We start from the raw sequence: 20,224 nt of genomic DNA, 5'->3' as shown, positions 1-20,224 counted from the left end.
ATTTTCTAATAGTATCTTCACTACTGTTTGTGCTGTAGTCCTTGCCGTAGGGAATGCCTCAACACAGTTTGTAAGATGGTCTACAATCACTAATAAATATTTATATCTCCCAGTTTTAGGGAGTTCAGTAAAGTCCAACTGGATCCTTGCGAAGGGTCGATAAGCCAATTCTCGCCCTCCTGGGATTCTTTTTCTCATATTCTTTGCATTCACCCTCCAGCAAGTCATATATCCATTAACAATCCCCTTTGCTATGTTATATACCCCTGTACACATATAATTATTGGCAAACTGATCCACTAAGGCCTGAGTACCCCAATGTAACGTGGAACCTCCGTAACACCCTCATAGCTACTGATTTTGGGGTTTCCCTTCGTAACCCGGCGCCTGGTGGCCGCTGCGCTCGGGAGAATAAAAACGGCTCGGACCGCCCCGCCCGCACGGGACCCAAGCCGCCCGGCGACCCATCGGGACAGCCCGGACCTGGAAGCGGACAGGACCGGTGGCGGACCGGCGCCGCGGGGAGAGTGCGGGTAGAGGAGAGAGGGGAAGGTCGGGTCTGTGCTCCCGGCCCCCTGGCAGACGGGGCCGTGGGTTCAGGTGGGGTTATGTAGGGCGGTGGTGACACTGGGACTTCTAAATCCCTTCTCTTCTTCTCCCGCCCTCCTTTTTCTTTTAGGTGATATAAATGCCTCCTTGTCTCTGAGGCTATCCAGAGGTAGGCATACTCACTTTCCTCTGAACTAAAAGGCTCCTTAGCATTTACACAGAGGATAAGGGCCTGACATACCCAGTCCTCAGAGGAGCCAAAAAGGGGCCAACATACAGTCTCCCCTTTTATGGGCTTATTGCCCCATACAGCTACACAATAATGAATCATTTTAACTTTACTTTTTCCCCGCCTAGAAGGGGAATCATTCCAATTCTTAATCATGAGTCCCAATGGACTGTCTGGGGGAATACAGGGTGTACCTATACCCTCACCACTAGTTCCCCCACCCATGGGACCAGAAGGCTTACTCTTCTTCTGTCCCATCTTCTGGCAGCACCTTCACACACACACACACACGCACACGCACACACACGGGCACGCACAAGCACGTACACACACACACACACACACGTACACACACGCACTCACACACGCGCACACGCAAACACACACGCGCGCACACACACACACACATGCACGCACACACGCACGCACACACGCACACACACACGCACACACACACGCACACACACACGCACACACGCAAGCACACACACACACGCACACACACACACAGATGCACACACGCGCACACACACACACACACACGTACACACACACGCACACACACACGCACACACACAAGCACACACGAACACACACACACACGCACACACACACGCGCGCACACACACACTCACACGCGCGCGCACACACACGCACACACGCGCACACACACACACGCATGCACACACGCACACACACAAACGCACGCACACACACATGCACACACGCGCACACACGCACACACACACACGCATACACACACGCACACATGCAAGCACACAAGAACACACACACGCACACGCACACACACACGCACACGCACATACACACGCACACACGCACACACACACACACGCGCGCACAAGCACACACACACACGCGCACACACACACACACACGTGCACACACAAACACACACACACGCACAGATGCACACACACACACTCACACGTGCGCGCACACACACGCATACACACGTGCACACACACACGCATGCACACATGCACACACACAAACGCACGCACACACACATGCACACACGCGCACACACGCACACACGCACGCATACACACACGCACACACGCAAGCACACACGAACACACACACACACGCACATGCACACACACACGCACACGTACACACACGCACTCACACACGCGCACACGCAAACACACACGCGCGCACACACACACACACATGCACGCACACACGCACGCACAAACGCACACACGCACACACACACGCACACACACACGCACACACACACGCACAGATGCACACACACACACTCACACGCGCGCGCACACACACGCATGCACACACGCACACACACAAACGCACGCACACACGCACACACACACACGCATACACACACACACACGCACACACGCACACACGCACGCACACACATGCACGCACACACGCACACACACACACACAAATGCACGCACGCACACACGCACACACACACACAAATGCACACACGCACACACACACACACGCAAGCACACACAAACACACACACATGCACACACACACACACACACACGCACACACACACGCTTCCCCCTTTTCGTGGCCCGGTCCCTCGCAGGATGTGGGAACCGCACTATCGAGGGGTCCACACTCGCTTCGCCCGCAATTGGACGTCTCAGTCGTTGTGCCCCGGGGAACCCAACCCCAACCGAACAGCTTCACCGGCCTATACTTACCCACCCCGTGGGTCTTCATTCGGCCTTCGTGCACAAAGATTACTAGGGGTTAACCGGTTTGCTTGTGCCCTTATTTTAGGTTCGTCGGTGAAGGGTTTGAGGAGCAGTTTCCCCGTCGCCAGGTGCCTTCATTCCCCGTCCCGAGCTCGTCCAATCCCTATGAGGTGCCCCCCACCCAACGCTCCCCCAGTGCCAGCCCCACCCCACAGCAGCACCACCGACCCCATAAGGCAGCAGCCCCAGACACTGCCACCCCACAGGGCAGACGAGGCGGCTCCAATGGGGGGGGATAAAGGGGGGAGTTGGGGGATAAAGGAGGTGGGGGACGGGGCTGGAGGCGGGAATGGAGCATGGACGGCAACGGGAGCACGGCCCTATAGGGGAGCATGGACGGCTATGGGAGCACGGCCCTATAAGGGATCACAGCCCTATATGGGAGCATGGCCCTATAAGGGATCACAGCCCTATATGGGATCAGGGCCCTATAGAGGAGCACGGCCCCATAAGGGAGCATGGCCCTATAGGGGAGCACGGCCCTATAAGGGAGCACAGCCCTATATGGGATCAGAGCCCTCTATGGGATCAGGGCCCTATAAGGGATCACGGCCCTATATGGGAGCCGTGGTGCGACTCCATGGGGCTGCCGGCCCTGCTGAGGGCTCTGCTGCGGGAACGGAACCATAGGACCGGACTGAACGGAACGGACCGAACTGGGACAGGACAGAATGGAACGGACCGAGTCAGGACGGGACAGAACCGAGCGGACTAAACCGGGACGGCAGGTATGGGAATGGGGGGGGGGGGGGCAACGGCAGGGGAGGGCAATGTGACCGGGGGGTCACCTGGGGTCAGTGTCACTGGGGTCGCCATCATGGGGGTGTCACCGTATTGGGGGGGGTCACCTGGGGTCACCATTACTGGGGTCACTGTCATTGGGGGGGGGTCAACATAATGGGGGTCACCTGGGGTCATTGCCACTGGGGTCACCATATTGGGGGGGGTGTCCCCATCCCTGGTCGCCATTTGCCATGTTCCACCATGTCTGTGTGTGTCCCCAGGTGTGTCGGTGTCACCACAGCTCAGCACAGCATCAGCAGGACCTCCCTTATCAGCAGGACACCCCCAACCCCCCATCCCCCCTTATCACCATGTCCCCCCCTATCACCACCAAGGCCCTCCTTCTCACTATCACGACCCACTATCGCACCACCACAGCGCCCCCTGTCGGCCCGCCCCCCCTTATCAGCCCACCCCCGTTTCCCGTCCCCGTTCTGCCCGTTCTGCCGCCGTAACGGGGAGTCCCGCGCAGTGTGGAGCAGCCACGCTCTGAAGGACATGTGTGGCCGCGTGCTGTGCCCCATCCTGCGGCGCTACGTGTGTCTGCAGTGCGGCGCCACGCGAGACAACGCGCACACCAGGAGGTTCTGTCCGCTCACCCCGGCGTCGTATCGCTCTGTGTATGCACCGAGAGCACGGGGACACGGGGACGGCGGTGACTGATAGCAGGTAATGGGGTATGGGGTTATAGGGGTTATTAGGTGATGGGGTTGTGGGTTATCGGGTTATTTATGGGGTTGTGGGGGTTATGGGGTTATTTATGGGGTTATGGGGTTGGCTATGGGGTTATGGGGTTATAGGGGTATGGGGTTATTGGGGTTTGGGGTTCTGGGGTTATGGGGGTTATAAGGGGTTATGGGCTATAGGGGTTATGGGGTTGGCCCCCACATATTGTACTGTGTGTGTCGGGGCAGTTGTGGTGGTGATGATGTTAATTACGGCCGTAATTACTAATTACTATTACTAATAACGCACTCTGTGTCATCCCCAGGCTGTGCTGAGCGCAACGTGGGACAGAAGGCAGCAGCTGGGCACCAACTGTGCACCATCATTAGTGCACTATCACTTGTGCACCATCATTTGTACACCATCAGCTTTGCACCACCACTCGTGCACCATCATCTTTACACCATCACTTTACATCACCACTTTACACCTTCAGTTGTGCATCATCACTTGTGCACCATACCTTTGCACCATCACTTTGCACCACTACTTTGTACCATCATTTGTACACCATCACTTGTGCACCATCACTTTGCAGCATCCCTTTGCACCTGCAGTTGTGCACCACCACTTTGCACCATCATTTGTGCACCATCAGCTTTACACCACCACTTTGCACCAGGAGCAGAGCTCAGCAGCCGTTCCCTGTTGTGTTATTGTGTTATTGTGTAGTTGTGCTGTTCCAGCCCTGCTCACACTCGTGTGTTTATTGCACCATTATGGGCTTTTTTCCCCCAATAAAGCCCCACTCACAGCTGCAGCTTCATCCTGGCTCGTCCCCCTCCATCTTCCTCCTCCTCCTCCTGCTGTTGTTCACCCCCCGGCTCCGCTCACGACGCAGCCGCAGCAGCGACACCAGGGCACGATGGGCGCTCATCACACGGCAGCTGTAGGATAATGGGACCCCATAGGGGATAATGAGACCCCATAGAGACCAATGAGACCTCATAGGGAACAATGGGACCCCACAGAGACCAATGAGACCCCATAGGGGGCAATGAGAGTCCCCATAAGGGACAGTGAGACCCCATAGGGGATAGTGAGACCCCTATAGGGCATGATGGGTGCACATCACACGGCAGCTGCAGGGACAATGAGACCCCATAGGGGACAGTGAGACCCCATAGAGACCAATGAGACCCCATAGGGGATAATGAGAGCCCATAGGGGATAGTGAGACACCACAGGGGACAGTGAGACCACACAGGGGACAGTGAGACCCCATAAGTGCCAATGGGACCCTAACCCTAACCCCCCCCCAGCACTCACTTGAGGTTGGACAGCTCGAGGATCAGCCCCCCCAGCACCGCAGACGCATCCTCACGTGGTGCCACCTCATTCCTGGGAGTCAAAGGGGGTGAAATTGGCACCAATCCGGGGCTTTTTAAGCCCAAAACGAGCTCTGGGTTCTGGTGGGGGGGGGGGGTCCGACCTGGGGGTGCAGCTGGGTGAGGCCGGGTCCCCATCAGCGTCCACAGGGCACAGAGGGGCTGCAGGCTGGGAGGGGGTGGGGGGATGGGGGGGGAAATGGGGTGAAATGGGGGCAACTGGGGATGGACTGGGGGAAACTGGGATGAACTGGGGTGAATGGGGGGGGATTGGGGGATATGAGAGTGACTTTGGGGGGGACTGGGGTGATGTGGAGTGAATTGAGGTGAATGGGGGAGAATTGGGGGGACTGGAGGGGTCTGAGAGTGACTTGAGGGGGAACTGGGATGAACTGGGGTGATATGGGGGAATGGGGGTGAATTGGGGTGGATTGGGGGATATGAGAGTGTCTTGGGGGGGGAACTGGGATGATGTGTGGTGAAATGGGGGTGAATGGGGGTGAATTGGTGTGAACTGGGGGGGGAATTGGGGTAAATTGGGGCAATCTGGGGTGGAATGGGGGGTAAACTGGGGCAGACTGGGGTGAACTGGAGCTCTATGGGGTGAAGTGGGGCAATGTGGGGTGCAGTGCGGCGCTATGGGGCTGTTCCCTATGGGTTCTCATAGTACTCTGGCATTACCTGCAGCAGCTTGGTGCCCCCCCCTGGCACCCCACTGTGCTCCGGTGCTGAGATGTGGGGCAGCCCCACAGTGCCAGCCCCATAGCGCTCCTCATGCTCTGCCCCACAAGTGGGCTCCGCTTTGGCTGCCCACTCCCCCTCTTATGGCTCTTTGGTGGCCTCAATGCATTCTGTGCCCCCATCAGTGTCATCCATGACATATTGGATAATGCATACTCATATTGTTCTACTGCTCTTGTTGTAATGGAAACTGTCAATGCAATTACATTTTTTACATACAGGTCGAAGGAGGTGATCCTACCCCTCTACTCTACCCTGGTGAGGCCTCATCTGGAATATTGTGTCCAGTTCTGGGCTCCCCAGTACAAAAAAGACAGGGATCTCTTGGAGAGAGTCCAGCGGAGGGCCACAAAGATGGTGAAGGGCCTGGAGCATCTCCCCTATGAGGAGAGACTTAGGGAACTGGGTCTGTTTAGCCTTGAGAAAAGAAGGCTGAGAGGGGACTGGATCCAGGTTTATAAATACCTGAGGTGTGGGGGCCATAGTGGTGAGGCTGGTCTCTTTTCAGTAGTGCGTGGGGACAGGACTAGGGGTAATGGGATGAAAGTACAGCATAGGAAGTTCCACACGAATGTGCAGAAGAACTTCTTTACAGTGAGGGTGACGGAGCACTGGAACAGGCTGCCCAGGGATGTGGTGGAATCTCCTTCTCTGGAGATATTCAAGACCCGCCTGGATGCCGAGCTGTGTGATGTGGTGTAGGGAGCCTGCTTTGGCAGGGGGGTTGGACTCGATGATCTCTAGAGGTCCCTTCCAACCCCTACAATTCTGTGATTCTGTGATTCAGGTAGGGATGTGAAGCCGAACACTTCATGGTCCTGCAATTGCCAGCCCGAGCCAGGCACTGTATTGAGCAGCTATTGAAAAAGGCAGCAACACCATTCAAATGTTTGTTTTGCTTTTATTTGCAATACACAGATGTGCTAAATGCATCCAAAATACATTTCAATATGAAATCAAATAGGAGGGATACTGGTAATGACTAAAAGTTCCTCAGTTCCTCTCTGCAGTCCACGAAAGGGAAATCACAGCCAGGCCTGAAAACCGGACCACACAGTGTGTGTCCTTTGGTGCACCTCTGATGACGCAATCCAGGCGATTCTGCTGTCCTTTGTGCCTTCCTGCTCAAGCCCTTATCATTTCTTTTTGCTTTCCTTCTTGGCTTTCTTGCTCAGCTGAGCAGCACTTGCCTTGGGTTGCTTCACCGTCTCCCAAGCCTTACACTCAAAACCCTCCGAGTCCTGCAAGAAGCAATTGGGAAACAGTCAAGGAGCTTTCTAACAACTGAAAGGGAAGAGAAGCAAGAGAGGATGGGTGGGTGTCAAATAAGGGAAGAACTCAACAGGCAAGAATAAACCTATCCCTGAGCTCCAGCACACACGCGTGACCACTGCTTTATTAATACTAACAGCAATGTTATTCTAGCCATTAAAGTCACCCATGTTCACGTACCTGGTTGTGGACGTGTTCGTGGCCTTGCTGCTGCTGTGCTCTACAACCCCAGCCACAGAAATAAAGAGTGCAGAAAGCTGATCTGTTGAAGACATAGGAGTGAGCTGTGCTTAACCAACACTGCTTCAGCACATGCTTAAAGTAAGGCACACCTACCTTACAACGGCCATGCAGGAAGCTCCAGACACAGCTCCAGACTGTTTCCATGAAGCCCAATTGCATTTCACAGCCACTCACGCTCTGCTCCTCGACAATCTGCAACAGAAAAGTCACAAGATGCAAATCCCATCCCTCGGAGATTTCACAGACCTCCACACTCATGGAGCAGCACTCATGGCATTGGGTGAGAAAGCAGACGTGTGCTTACCGAGTGAGTGCTGTTTGCTGCCAGCAGCTGGTAGGCCTCCACCTAACTCTAAGTACGAACAGTAACTTATGCCTAACTCTAAAACAGGAACAAAAACCTGCACCTAACAATAAAACGTGAACAATAACCTACTCCTAATTAAAAAACATGAATAATAAGGTAATCCTAACACCTAATCCTAACAAACTAAACTTTACAATAAAAACATCAATAAAAACAGGGTTCAGATGGAACCAGGGGCCTGCAGAGGTCTGAGAGGAGGAGCTGATGTTAAATGAAGCCACCCAGCTAATGCTGGGGGCGGGGGCCACGCAGACAATACGGAGCCCAGCGCCTGGACCAGCGATGCTGCAGCTGAGGTGGTACTGCTGCAGGGCCTGGCACGGTGGTGTGGTGCCAGGCCAGCTGTGCATTGGGCGGATCCACCTCCATGGGCTCATCCTCAGGTGGATCCACCTCCATGGGTTCATCTGGAGGTGGATCCACCTCCATGGGCTCCACGGAGGTGGTCACGCGCCTGGTCCAGGCGCGATGGCAATGGGCTCGCTTGCCTGTCTGCCGCCTGATGGTCCTGGCGGACCCCCTCCTCCTCCTCCTCGACCCTGCAGTCCCCAGAACCATCTTCCCAGCTAAATGTTGGGTTTCCTCCAGCCTTGCTCTCTTAGGTCCCCACATGGCTGTTAATGGCCGAAGCTCGAAGAGGCGAGTGTGTTGCGTGGGGCAGTGGTGACCAAGGTAACAGCTGTGGCCAGGCTTCTAACATGGCCCAACAGGGTTCTAACTGCTGGCACTGCTGGCACTGGCGTTCCACATGGCATGGTCCCAGCAACAAACACCAGCACAGAACTGCAGCCCCGACTCGTCCCGCTCACTGACAGCCAGAGCAAGGACATGTTACACACCTTCCTTCAGCTCCACGCACTCGCTGGCACCGCACGCATCGCCTCTGCGTGCCACAGCACCGCCAGCTCCTCCCCCGACATCCCTCCATACCCTGCACCGCGGCCTGACCCAGTTGGCAGCGCACAGCCCGCTCCTCCCGGCCCCAATCACCTTCCCATGCCGCCATGGCCCGGAACTGCTCCCGCCGGCACCAAGCACTTCCTGCCCCTCCATCCCCCGCTCCTCCTTTCCCTTCACTTTCCATCTGCACTCAGGACGCAGATCTCAATGGAGGTGGCTGCAGAACATCATCAGTGCAGGCAATCAATGGCTCGTGCTGCGCTTCACTGCCTTGTGCTCCTCATTGACTGCTCTGCTGTGTCCTTTCCTAACCCCGCAGGATCATTTGCTTCTGTCTTTAGTGAAAGGGCTCTCCCTCAGGAATCCCAGACCCTGGAGGTTAATGAGAGAGTCCAGGGAATGGGAGATTTCCCTTTCATTGGGGAGGAGGTGGTCCGTGAGTGCCTAGGAAACATTAAGGTCGATAAATCCATGGGACCTGATGGGGTGAATCTGCGGGTGCTGAGAGAGCTGGCAGAGATCTTTGCTGAGCTGCTCTCTGTAATCTATCAGAGATCTTGGAGAACTGAGGAGGTGCCTGAAGACTGGAGGACGGCCAATGTCACTCCAGTCTTCAAAAAGGGCAAGAAGGAAGACCCGGGTAATTATAGGCAAGTCAGCCTCACCTCTGTCCCAGGGAAGGTGATGGAACAGCTTGTTCTAGATGCCATCTCCAGACAACTGGGTAATATGGAGGCTATCATGAGTACTCAGCATGGGTTCACCAAGGGGAGGTCGTGCTCGACCAACCTGGTCGCCTTTTATGAAGATGTCACTAGCTGGGTGGACAGGGGGAGGGTGGTAGATGTAGTCTACCTTGATTTCAGTAAGGCTTTTGATACTGTCCCCCATGACATCCTTATAAAGCTGAGGAAGTATGGGATAGATGAGTGGACAGTGAAGTGGGTCGAGAATTGGCTGACTGGCAGAGTGCAGAGGGTTGTCATTGCCAGTGTGGTGTCTGGCTGGAGGCGTGTAACTAGCAGCGTCCCCCTGGGGTCTGTACTGGGTCTGGTCTTGTTAAACATCATCAGCGACCTTGATGAGGGGATAGTGACCACCCTCAGCAAATTTGTGATGACACGAAGTTGGGAGAATTGGCTGACATGCCTGAAGGCTGTGCTGCCATTCAGAAAGACCTGGACAGGCTGGAGAGCTGGGCAGTAAGAAACCAGATGAGGTTTAGCAAAAGCAAGTGTAGAGTCTTGCACCTAGGGAGGAATAATTGCATGCACCAGTACAGGCTGGGGGAAGACCTGCTGGAGAGGAGATCTGCTGAGAGGGACCTGGACGTCCTGGTGGACAACAGATTGGCCATGAGCTGGCAGTGTGCCCTTGTAGCCAAGAAGGCCAATGGCATCCTGGGGTGCATTAAAAAGAGTGTGTCCAGCAAGTCGAAGGAGGTGATCCTCCCCCTCTACTCTGCCCTATTAATGCCTCATCTGGAATATTGTGTCCAGTTCTGGGCTCCCCAGTACAAAAAAGACAGGGATCTCTTGGAGAGAGTCCAGCGGAGGGCCATGAAGATGGTGAAGGGCCTGGAGCATCTCCCCTATTAAGAAAGGAAATGCCTTGTCCAGAAGCAAGCAGTGGGCTGGAGAGGGCACCAAAACGAAACCCTGCTTGCACCTTTCCCTCTCCTCATTCCACATACTGACATTTATTTTAAGAGCAAAAACAAGACTACAGTGAAGAAAGCTCCAGAACAACTCAGCTACTTTATTCACCCCCTTCTCTTTCCACTACAGAAGATTCTCAGAAAACCTCCAAGAGCCACCTTACTGCTCTGCTGACCCTTCTCTGGGATGCATGAGTGCGCTCAGAAATGACTGAGAGCAACACATGCACACAGACACACAGCAGATCCCTACACAACCGCTTCTCCACTAGGAAACAGAATCAAAAAGCAGCTGGTGGAAGAGTAGAAGTGGAAAGCGGGCATGGTGAGAGAAGTGCTTTGGGCAGCAAGGAAAGGCCATCTGAAGCTCCTGGGTTAAGTCCCTTCTGCAGAGGGTGTCGATGATGCCGTCTCCTTTGCAAACTCTTCCTGCATGGGGAGAAGCATTGGTCTCCCTCATCCCTGGGCTCTCCAGCATCCTGAGAGTATCTCCTGCTGGTGGTTTTCCCATGAGAAATGAGGCACCAGCCCTGAGAGAAACTCTTCCTGCAGGAGATGCACTCCTAGTAGCTACCTGTCCTGTGGACTTGCAATGTTTAATGAGGACTGAGCTTTGCATGAAGTTCTTCTGGGAGTGTGAGGAGCTCTCTGCTCGGCACAAAGCCCTTCTCACACTCAAGGCTTCCTGCCATTTCAGCTCACTGGTGCAGACATTCTGGTAACACAGCAGATGGGATTCTCTGAGGGAGAGAAAAGACAAGTTCCCAGGCAACTCCCTGCATGCAGGCCTGGCCAAAATGTTCTAAAATGTCCAACAGAAGCTATGGTCTCTCTCCTGTGTGCATATGCTGGTGCAGCTTCAATTCAGAACTCCCTTTGAAGCTCTTATCACACTCAGGACACTCACAGGGTCTCTTTTTCCTGTGGATGCTCTGATGCAGCGTCAGCTCAGAACGCCTTTTAAAGCTCTTCCCACACTCAGGACACTTATAGGGTCGCTCTCCTGTGTGCATGCACTGGTGCATCTTCAATTCAGAACGCCTTTTGAAGCTCTTCCCACACTCAGGACACTTATAGGGTTTCTCTCCTGTGTGGACACGCTGGTGGAGCTTCAGTTCAGAGCTGCTTTTGAAGCTCTTCCCACACTCAGGACACTTATAGGGTTTCTCTCCTGTATGGATGCGCTGGTGGAGCTTCAAATTAGAACTGCTTATGAAGCTCTTCTCACACTCAGAGCACTTATATGGTCTCTCTCCTGTGTGGACACGCTGGTGCACCTTCAGTTCAGAGCTGCTACTGAAGTTCTTCCCACACTCAGAGCACTTGCAGGGTCTCTCTCCTGTGTGAATATGATGGTGGACAGTGAGGCTGGAACTCTTTTTGAAGCTCTTCCCACAATCAGTGCACTTAAATGGTCTCTCTCCTGTGTGGATGCGATGGTGGATGGTGAGGCTGGAACTGGTTTTGAAGCTCTTCCCACACTCAAGGCACTTATACGGTCGCTCTCCTGTGTGGACACGTTGGTGTATTTTGAGGTTAGAACTATCCTTAAAGCTCTTCCCACACTCAGGGCACTTACATGGTTGCTCTCCTGTGTGGACACGTTGGTGTATTTGGAGTTTAGAAATACCTTTCAAGCTCTTCCCACACTCAAGGCACTTGTACAGTCTCTCTCTTCTGTGGATACACTGGTGGGAAGTGAGGCTCCCACTGTCCGTAAAAGTCTTTCCACAGTCAGAGCACTCAAAGGCTCTCTCTCCTGTGTACATGCACTGCTGGCCAGTGGGGTGGAGTCTCCATTTCATGCTCTCTGCAGAATCACAGAACTCGTAATGCCTCTTTGCTGAGTGCGTGCACTGGTGGCTAGTGATGCTGGAATCCAGTTTAAAGCTTTTCTCACACTCAGTGCATGGATTCTGCTTTTTCATCTGGCACACATCCTTGCTCCTGGTTTCCTCAGGCTGCTTTGGACCTATGTTGAAGTCCACTGGGTTCCTCAGTGTCATTCCCAGATGCTTTCCCAGGGGCTTCTTGATGTGCTCACCCTGACCTTGCTGCAGGACTTCCTGGACATCCCTTCTGATTTCTTCCTCAGAGATGCAATTCCGCTGCATTTCCGCTACACAATTTCTCTGCGGAACCTCCTTTGTATTTCTGATCCCATCAGCTGCTGGATGACAGAGGAAATGCAGCAATAGCACACGGTGCCCAAAATAAAACACAGGCAGAGAAGGCTCTTACAGCCCCAACATTCCCCTTCCCTCCACCACCTCACCTGGGCTGAGGTCTCCTGGCATGGCCTCAGGGCTATGCACATCTGGGATCCAGGGGTCTTCCCCTCTTTCAAGCAGGGAGATCACCACGGGCTTGGGGGCTGGAAGTGGAGCTTCAGGGAGAGAAACAGGGAACAAGAGAGCATTTCCCTCATACTGGCACAGTGCCTGTTCAACAGTTCCACTCTGTGCCCCTCCCCAAGGAGAAACCACCATTTAGGTCTAAATGACACTGTGCCTACAGCTTCCCTTGGAGCAAAGAATGTTTTGACATCTCTGAACATTGTGAAGGGATATTTTTTCTTTCAAATTAACTTTACAACAGCTTATTTGTTTTCTTACAGTCTACCAGTGGTCAAGGCATCAAAATGTTGATGGCAATTGCATGGAAAATCCTCAATTCCATAGCAGTAACCAGGGATTCATCTGTGAGCTGGAGCTGGTGGCACCAAGCAACACACAACACAAGGGCTGGTTTTCTCCCTCCTGGCTGATGCCTGCTTGCCAGCACTGACTCTGTGGCTTTGATCAGAGTGCCGTGCATACTAATCCCTTCTGAAACTCACGCTTTTCAGTTTCTCCTTTCTTGCTGGCACTGTGGTGTGAGTCAATATGTAGCTGCATGGTGTTTATTCAAGGCCCGGCTTGCAGAGGCTCATTCTGCACAGCCAAAGGTGCCCTAACGAGGAGGAAAGGCAGACAAGCTCTCACCCAGCGAGGCCACACACTGGTATGTCTCCAACATCACGTCCCAGTAGAGCTCTCGTTGCACAGGGTCCAGCAGCGCCCACTCCTCCCTGCTGAAATACACGGCCACCTCCTCAAAGCTCACGGGCTCCTGCAAGCAAAGAGGCTCCTTGCTGGGAACAGCCAAGGCCCAGGCAAGCAGCTCGCACAGGACAGAACCTCACACCCCAGCTGCTTTTCTGTCCCCAGCACACACACGCTGGCTGAGGGCACCTCCCTCTTCCCCTGCATTCACATCCCTGGCCCCTTGGCCTCTCCTGCCTGCTTCCCCCAACCCCTACCTCAACTGGATGTGCTGCGGCCATTTGCTGCTCTCCTGCAGGCTGGGATGATCACGGCTGGAAGGCAGAAGTTGAACTGGAGCCTGCAGAGAGAAGAGAAATGGCAGGGGAGCTGTGAGGGAATGCAGCAGTCCCAGTCCCAGCTCAGCCCTTCTGCAGGGCACTGCCTGGCCTTGCAGAGGAAGACAATGAGCTGCAGCACAGGAAACAGTCTGGCTCAAAGAGATGAACCATCACAAAGCTGTCTCAGACTGGGAGGCTGAAACAACTGGTAGCTGACACTTAGTTCAACAGCTGAGACTGAGAGGGGACTTAAGACAAAGCACGGCAAGGAGGCAGTCATCTTACCCCAAAAGAGGGAGCAGCCCAAGTGCCCCTCCAGCTCTGCTGCACAGCAGCGGGCTGCACCACAGGACCTGCCCTCGAGCAGGGCTGTTTCTGCAGCTCACACCTGCACAGAGATCCCTTGCAGTTTGACATCAAGACTCCTTCTCAATACAAATCTTCTGTAAGACACCCGTGGTTACTTTGGAGCTTTCATGTATTCTCTAAGGCTCTGTCTTAGAGGGACTGTGCACGTATGATTCCTTCCACACAAAGCCTTGACCAAGCTTGGGACTAGGAGAGGATCCAGCCACATCCTAGCTCCTTACCTCTGTGGACTGAAGACATGAGAAAAAAAGGGGAACTACTCTGAGCCTCGTGACTCAATGGGAGGGCCTCCTGTAGGTGTGTGCGTAACCCTACCCTCCATGCAGTAAATAACCAAGTGTATCCAGCCACCTCCGATCCTGTTGTGTCACTGTTAAATCACTACAGCATATCCCTATTATATCAATAAATATAGTCCTGCTTCTCCCTTAGGAATGTATGCTGTGTTTGGATCCACTTGTGGCCAATGGGCAAAGTCTGCAGGATGGCAAGAAGGGAAACAAACCGATGACAAGAGACATGAAGCACATCCCAAATTCTTCTGTGAATGTTCTCGTGGCAACTGCTGTAGTTGAGCGGCAAGCAGAGGTCACTGGGGGCAGTAATAGGATGCAAAATGGGAAAGGTGTTATCAGCATCGTGTCGGGTTTGGAAGTGACATATGAAGCAAAGGAGAACTGCACCGGTCCTCCCAGAATCAAAAGCGACTGATATAGCACAATATTTCTGCTGCACTACGTGGTGCAAGTTGTGCAGGTAATGCTTATTCACACAATAAACGAAGACCTCCCCGAGTCGCCTACAATCCTTTAGGCCACACATCCTCCACCTGTAGGGTTTGGCTCCAAACAGATGCAAAACTCCACACATAGCACTAATTAAAGGCACTGCCTCTACACAGTTAAGGCAAACAGAGGCAGCAGAATGACGGCTTATTGCCTGCCCTAGCTGCAGTTAAGGAAACTGATGAGTGATACAGGAGGAATGGGAAAGGGGAGTTTCATTGGAGGTCTGAGTGGTGAAGGAAGTTGAGGACATACAACAAGGACAGCCTGTGCCAACTGGGGGATCTTTTGATTGACTGCAAGCACGCCTAAAGGGGACGGCTACCCAGGAAAGAGATGCAGAAATACTGTTAGAAAATGGTATGGCCATCCAACCATACAGCAGGAGTTGCAGAAAAGCACCTGGTTCATGGAAGAACACCGTGAATGCAGCCCCCAACACACAATCACAGCAAGCCTCAGCACAGATGGCAGCTGCCAGCAGAGCAGCCTGCTGGAGCACCACCTCCACAGATCCATGAGGGAACACCTGGTGGCAAATGGATTAAATCCTCTGGCAGATGTCCGTACATCCTCTCAGGAGTGGAAGTAGCCCTGGGCTTGCTGAAATCAAGCAAGCCCTCAGAAAAGGGTTGGGAAAAGTACTCTGTAAAGGTGACTGATGTAGTTCTCAAAACCACCTACTGCTGATGTTACCTAAAAGTGGTGATGGCTCACATTCCTCGGGTAAGGAAGTGCAAAACGGCGAGGAGTCAACTGGATGGTTCACACTTCTCAAATAAATAGGATGGCTTACTTAAACACAACAATAAATCAACAAAACATCCAACCACATGGAGATTATTTTTCCATCTCCTGAGAAGAGAGAGTATCTGACAGCACTGCAGCCAAACCAGCCTGTGATGGTCACAGCCACCACCAGCCGATGCAGTCAGCCCACAGGCTGCCAGCTTCTCATCGTCTGTTCCAGAGCCCAGTGCCGGAGCTGCTGCAGATGCTGAACGTGCTCAGGGCCCGCAGCTGTGTGCTCAAGGCATCTGCAGCTGCCGGGACAGCCTGAACAAAAGCCTTGCCAGGGGTTTGCACAACCCCAGCTGAGCCATCAGGCAAGCGCTCAGCAAACAAAAGGTAACGCCATTTCAAGGGTCGCCAGAGGCACATGTTGCCTGCAGGGTCCCCGAAGAGAAGCTGGGGGCTGCCAGGGAGGAGGAGCAGGGCAAGTGCAAATTTCCACTTGGAGGCTTCACATTAAGACACTGCAAAGGAGGCATCGGGGGGTTTAAAGCTTCCATCAATCCACGCGTGCAGAGCTGCAGAGCGAGGCCGTCTCGTGTCTCCCGTGGCCCAGAGGAAGAACTGCAGCCCCAGCTGCGCTGTGTTACAGAGATCCAACCGGGCAGCAGAGCACGCTGACCTCCTCTGCTCCCTTCCTCACTGTCCCAGCTCCCAGCCCGTTCCCGTGCCCCTCGGAGCCCAGCCCGGGCTGCATGAACTGCTGCCCTGGTTGCAGCCCGTCTGGGCCAGCAAACCTGCTGCGCTGAGTGGGAGCTGGAGCCGGGACCAGGGTCCCGCCTGGGGTACGGCAGTGCGGGTTCCGCCCCGTCCGAGGCCACTCCCCGCTCCTCTCCCAGTGCTGCTGGCAGGGGGCAGGAAGCGTGCGCTCCTCTGCACGAGCCACGAAGGGCACCTACCTTGGGTGCGGAGCAGGCTGCTCCCAGCTCTGGTGCAGGTAGCCGGGCTCCTCGGAGTCGCGTAGAGCAGAGGACGCCGAGTGCCCTCAGCCCGGAGCTGGCCGCAGGACGGCCTTGGTGCACCTCCTGCCACCGCGGTTCTGCCCGGATGGCTTCCAGCCAGGCTCTCGCCTCTTCCGCACAGGCTCAGGAAGGCAGGAATTCCCGCAGCGAGCACGCCCCGAGCCGGCTGCCAGGCGCTCGGCAGTTTCACAGCTCGTTCTCATGGCACATCTGCACCCGGGGGAGGGGGGAAGGGGGGAAGGGATGGGTGTTTGTGTTACGCTAATGAAGCATCGCTTTCTGCCGGCTCTCTTTGCTTCCTTCGGTGGGGACATTCGCACACCCCTGTGCTCAGGCATCCCTCCCTTGCTGTCCTGGCGTTCCTTTCACTCCTCTCCCCCACGAGTATGTCCCAGCAAGAGGCAATCTCCGGTACAGCACCAGAGGACATTCTGTGTTGAACAGAACTCTTGCAATGGAACCGAGCTGTGGGTAGGAGCTTTACCCAGAAGCTGCTGTAAGAATACAACTTTCCCCAGATCCTTGTCTAAGGGTCCTAATAAGTCTTCTGTGCAGCGATACCTTGTGGTTCTGTGTGGGTTTGTGGTCCGTATGGCTGGCCATACCTACCCTTGAGTTGCACCGGGCAATGTACTTGGGGGTGACCTCACTGGAATGAAAGCAGTGTGCAAACTGCAATGGGAAATTGCATTTAGGAAAGCAGGATATTGAGGTTCGTTTTCTGGTGGATATGGGTGCTTCTTACTACCCATAGATGGTTTTGTAACAGTAGTAGATGCTACTGCCCAACGAGAAAAGGTTTCCTTTTTTGGATTAATTAAACATAAGCTAAGAAAACAAGCAGGAATACAGAAATTCTCGTACCTGCCAGGTTACTCTGGCAAGAAATTGAATATAACTGGAGCTAAGAGTGCAACGATATTGACTGATTAAAAACTGTAACTCTGGCTTTAACACAAACTGGGCAAAACAATGTTGTACCCCCAGGAGTTACAGCAGTCTCAAATATGATACACATAGTGGTGTAGGCATCAGGGCCAAAAATGAAGCCCTAAATAGAAGTTAAAAGCAAGAGCTTGCCTAGTCAGGGTAAAGCGGTGCCCTTTGAGGGTATGGGACTGTAGAAGGATAAAAGAAATAATAGGTAACTTTTTGGAGTTTGGATTCCAATTTTGATAGCAAGTGCTGTAGTTTGGTACAAGACTTGAGGGCAAGTACTAGAATAGTTGAATGGATACACTCAGTGGTGGCAAATCCATGCACTTTAATAACCAAGTTAAGGAACGAAAAGATGGAGTTTACCTTCTGGATTTGAGGGATGTCTCTTCTGCCTGGTTTGGCCAAAGGAAGCCCAAGGTTATTAGCCTTTGAATAGGAAAGCCCTGATATGGGGAGAAGAGTCTCAGTTAACCTGGACAGTGTTACCCAGGGTTGTGAGAACAGCTTAATGATGGTCAACTCATGAGCCTGAGATCTGGGATCCTCCATCCTAGGGTGGAACTTTACTGCAGCACGTGGCTGCCACAGCAACAAAAGGACTGTGTACAATAGACTGAGAGTTTGCTGAGTTTCTTGGTTTACAGAAAGCACAAATAACTCAACAGCAAGTGACATATTTGGGAAATGAGATTACAGCTGGACTTTGAACCTTAAGGACTGCCAGGAAAGAAGTCGTCTGCCAAACTCCTGAGCTGCAAATTGCCAAGGAAGTGAGTAAGGGATGGCCAGGGTGCCTGAGGGCGGTGGCTGCACTGGTGCTTGTGGGAATACAAGAAAAGCTGTTCAGAGCAGCAGCTATGGAGCAAGATAAACGGCATGAGAACCAAGGACACCTCTGCAAGGAGAATGTCATGGTTTTGTAATTTTGTAATTTTGCTATCAGTATTCCACATCATAACATCATGTAAAGTATGGATACTTCTATTGAATGTGCAGTCCACAGAAGAAGAACTACATATCCCAGAGAACAACAGGGTTAATGATAAGTCACGGGACCAGGACGCTGTATAATCTCGTTCCCAGGCTGGAGTGCCCTCCTTCTTCTCTCGAACTTCTCGGAGAGTGGGAAGCGTTCCAGCCGTGTCGCCTAGAGTTCACAGTCGGCCTCTCGGTTTTCAGGGACTCTCTCTCTCTCTCTGTTTGTTCGATTTGTTAGCCTCAATTATATTATATTGTGTTATCTTGTATTTCGATATCATATTTAGTAAAATAAGTTTTTCCTCCTTAGATTGCCGCTGTTTTTATCCCATTCCCCTTTTCCCCCTCCTTTCCGGGCCCCGAGGGGGGGGCCCACAGGGTGGCTTCCCCTGTCACGGGCATAGGTAAATCTAAGTAACCCGTGACAGGCAGCTATGGGGCACTTATGGGGCTGCTATGGGGCACTTATGGGGTAGCTATGGGACACTTATGGGGCACTTATGGGGCTGCTATGGGGCACTTATGGGGCAGCTATGGAGCACTTATGGGGCAGCTATGGGGGAGCTATGGGGCACTTATGGGGCAGCTATGGGGCACTTATGAGGCAACTATGGGGCAATTATGGGGCAGCTATGAAGCATTTATAGGGCAGCTATGGGGCACTTATGGGGCTGCTATGGGGCAGTAATGGGGCACTTATGAGGCTGCTATGTGGCACTTATGAGGCTGCTATAGGGCAGCCATGGGGCACTTATGGGGCAGCTATGGGGCATCTATGGGGCACTTATGGGGCAGCTATGGGGCATTCATGTGGCAGCTATGAGGCATTTATGGGGCACTTAATGGGCTGCTATGGGGCACTTATTGGGCAGCTATGGGGCACTTATGTGGCTGCTATGTGGCAGCTTAGGGACAGCTATGGGGCAGTTAATGGGCTGCTATGGGGCACTTATTGGGCTGCTATGGGGCACTTATGGGGCATTTATGGGGCACTTATGGGGCATTTATGGGGCTGCTATGTGGCAGCTATGGGGCAGTTATTGGGCTGCTATGGGGTACTTATGGGGCTGCTATGGGGCACTTATGGGGCAGCTATGGGGCACTTATGAGGCACATATGGGGCAGATATGGGTCTGCTATGGGGCAGCTATGGGGCCGGTATGGGGCACTTATAGGGCACTTATGGGGCTGCTATGGGGCACTTATGGGGCAGCTATGGAGCTTTTATGGGGCACTTATGGGGAAGCTGTGGGACTCTTTTGGTTCCGTTATGAGGCAGCTATGGGGCATCTATGGGGCAGCTATGAGGCACTTATAGGGCACTTATGGGCACATATGGGGAACTTATGGAGCAGCTATGGGGCACTTATGGGGCTGCTATTGGGCAGCAATGGGGCACTTATGGGTCACATATTGGGCAAGTATGGGGCAGCTATGGGGCACTTATGGGTCACATATTGGGCAAGTATGGGGC

The 20,224-nt window shown here is 53.4% G+C and overlaps 1 protein-coding gene across 1 annotated transcript; it reads right to left on the bottom strand.

The window, feature by feature from the left end:
• Positions 1–11,382: 11,382 nt before the first annotated feature.
• Positions 11,383–13,579, bottom strand: LOC146752834 (uncharacterized). Its single transcript, XM_085531291.1, has 2 exons — positions 13,546–13,579; positions 11,383–12,152 (listed from the first exon to the last, which is right to left on the bottom strand). Exons 1-2 carry the CDS (start codon positions 13,577–13,579, stop codon positions 11,383–11,385), a joined length of 804 nt encoding a protein of 267 aa, XP_085387417.1.
• Between the last annotated feature and the right edge of the window lie 6,645 nt (positions 13,580–20,224).

The sequence above is a fragment of the Coturnix japonica genome, unplaced genomic scaffold, assembly GCF_054131305.1.
Source record: "Coturnix japonica strain WE unplaced genomic scaffold, WE-NBRP24 Scf041, whole genome shotgun sequence".
Classification (NCBI taxonomy): Eukaryota; Metazoa; Chordata; class Aves; order Galliformes; family Phasianidae; genus Coturnix; species Coturnix japonica.
This window is presented reverse-complemented; position numbering and strand designations above follow the sequence as displayed.

What these genes read in the sequence shown, in the direction of transcription:
- LOC146752834 (XM_085531291.1), bottom strand. Translation starts at nt 13,579, where the DNA reads ATGTTGGAGACATACCAGTGTGTGGCCTCGCTGG. An exon ending in CCAGTGTGTGGCCTCGCTGG is followed by an intron (nt 12,153 to 13,545) that starts GTGAGAGCTTGT and finishes GTGTCCACACAG; the next exon opens with GAGAGCAACCATGTAAGTGC.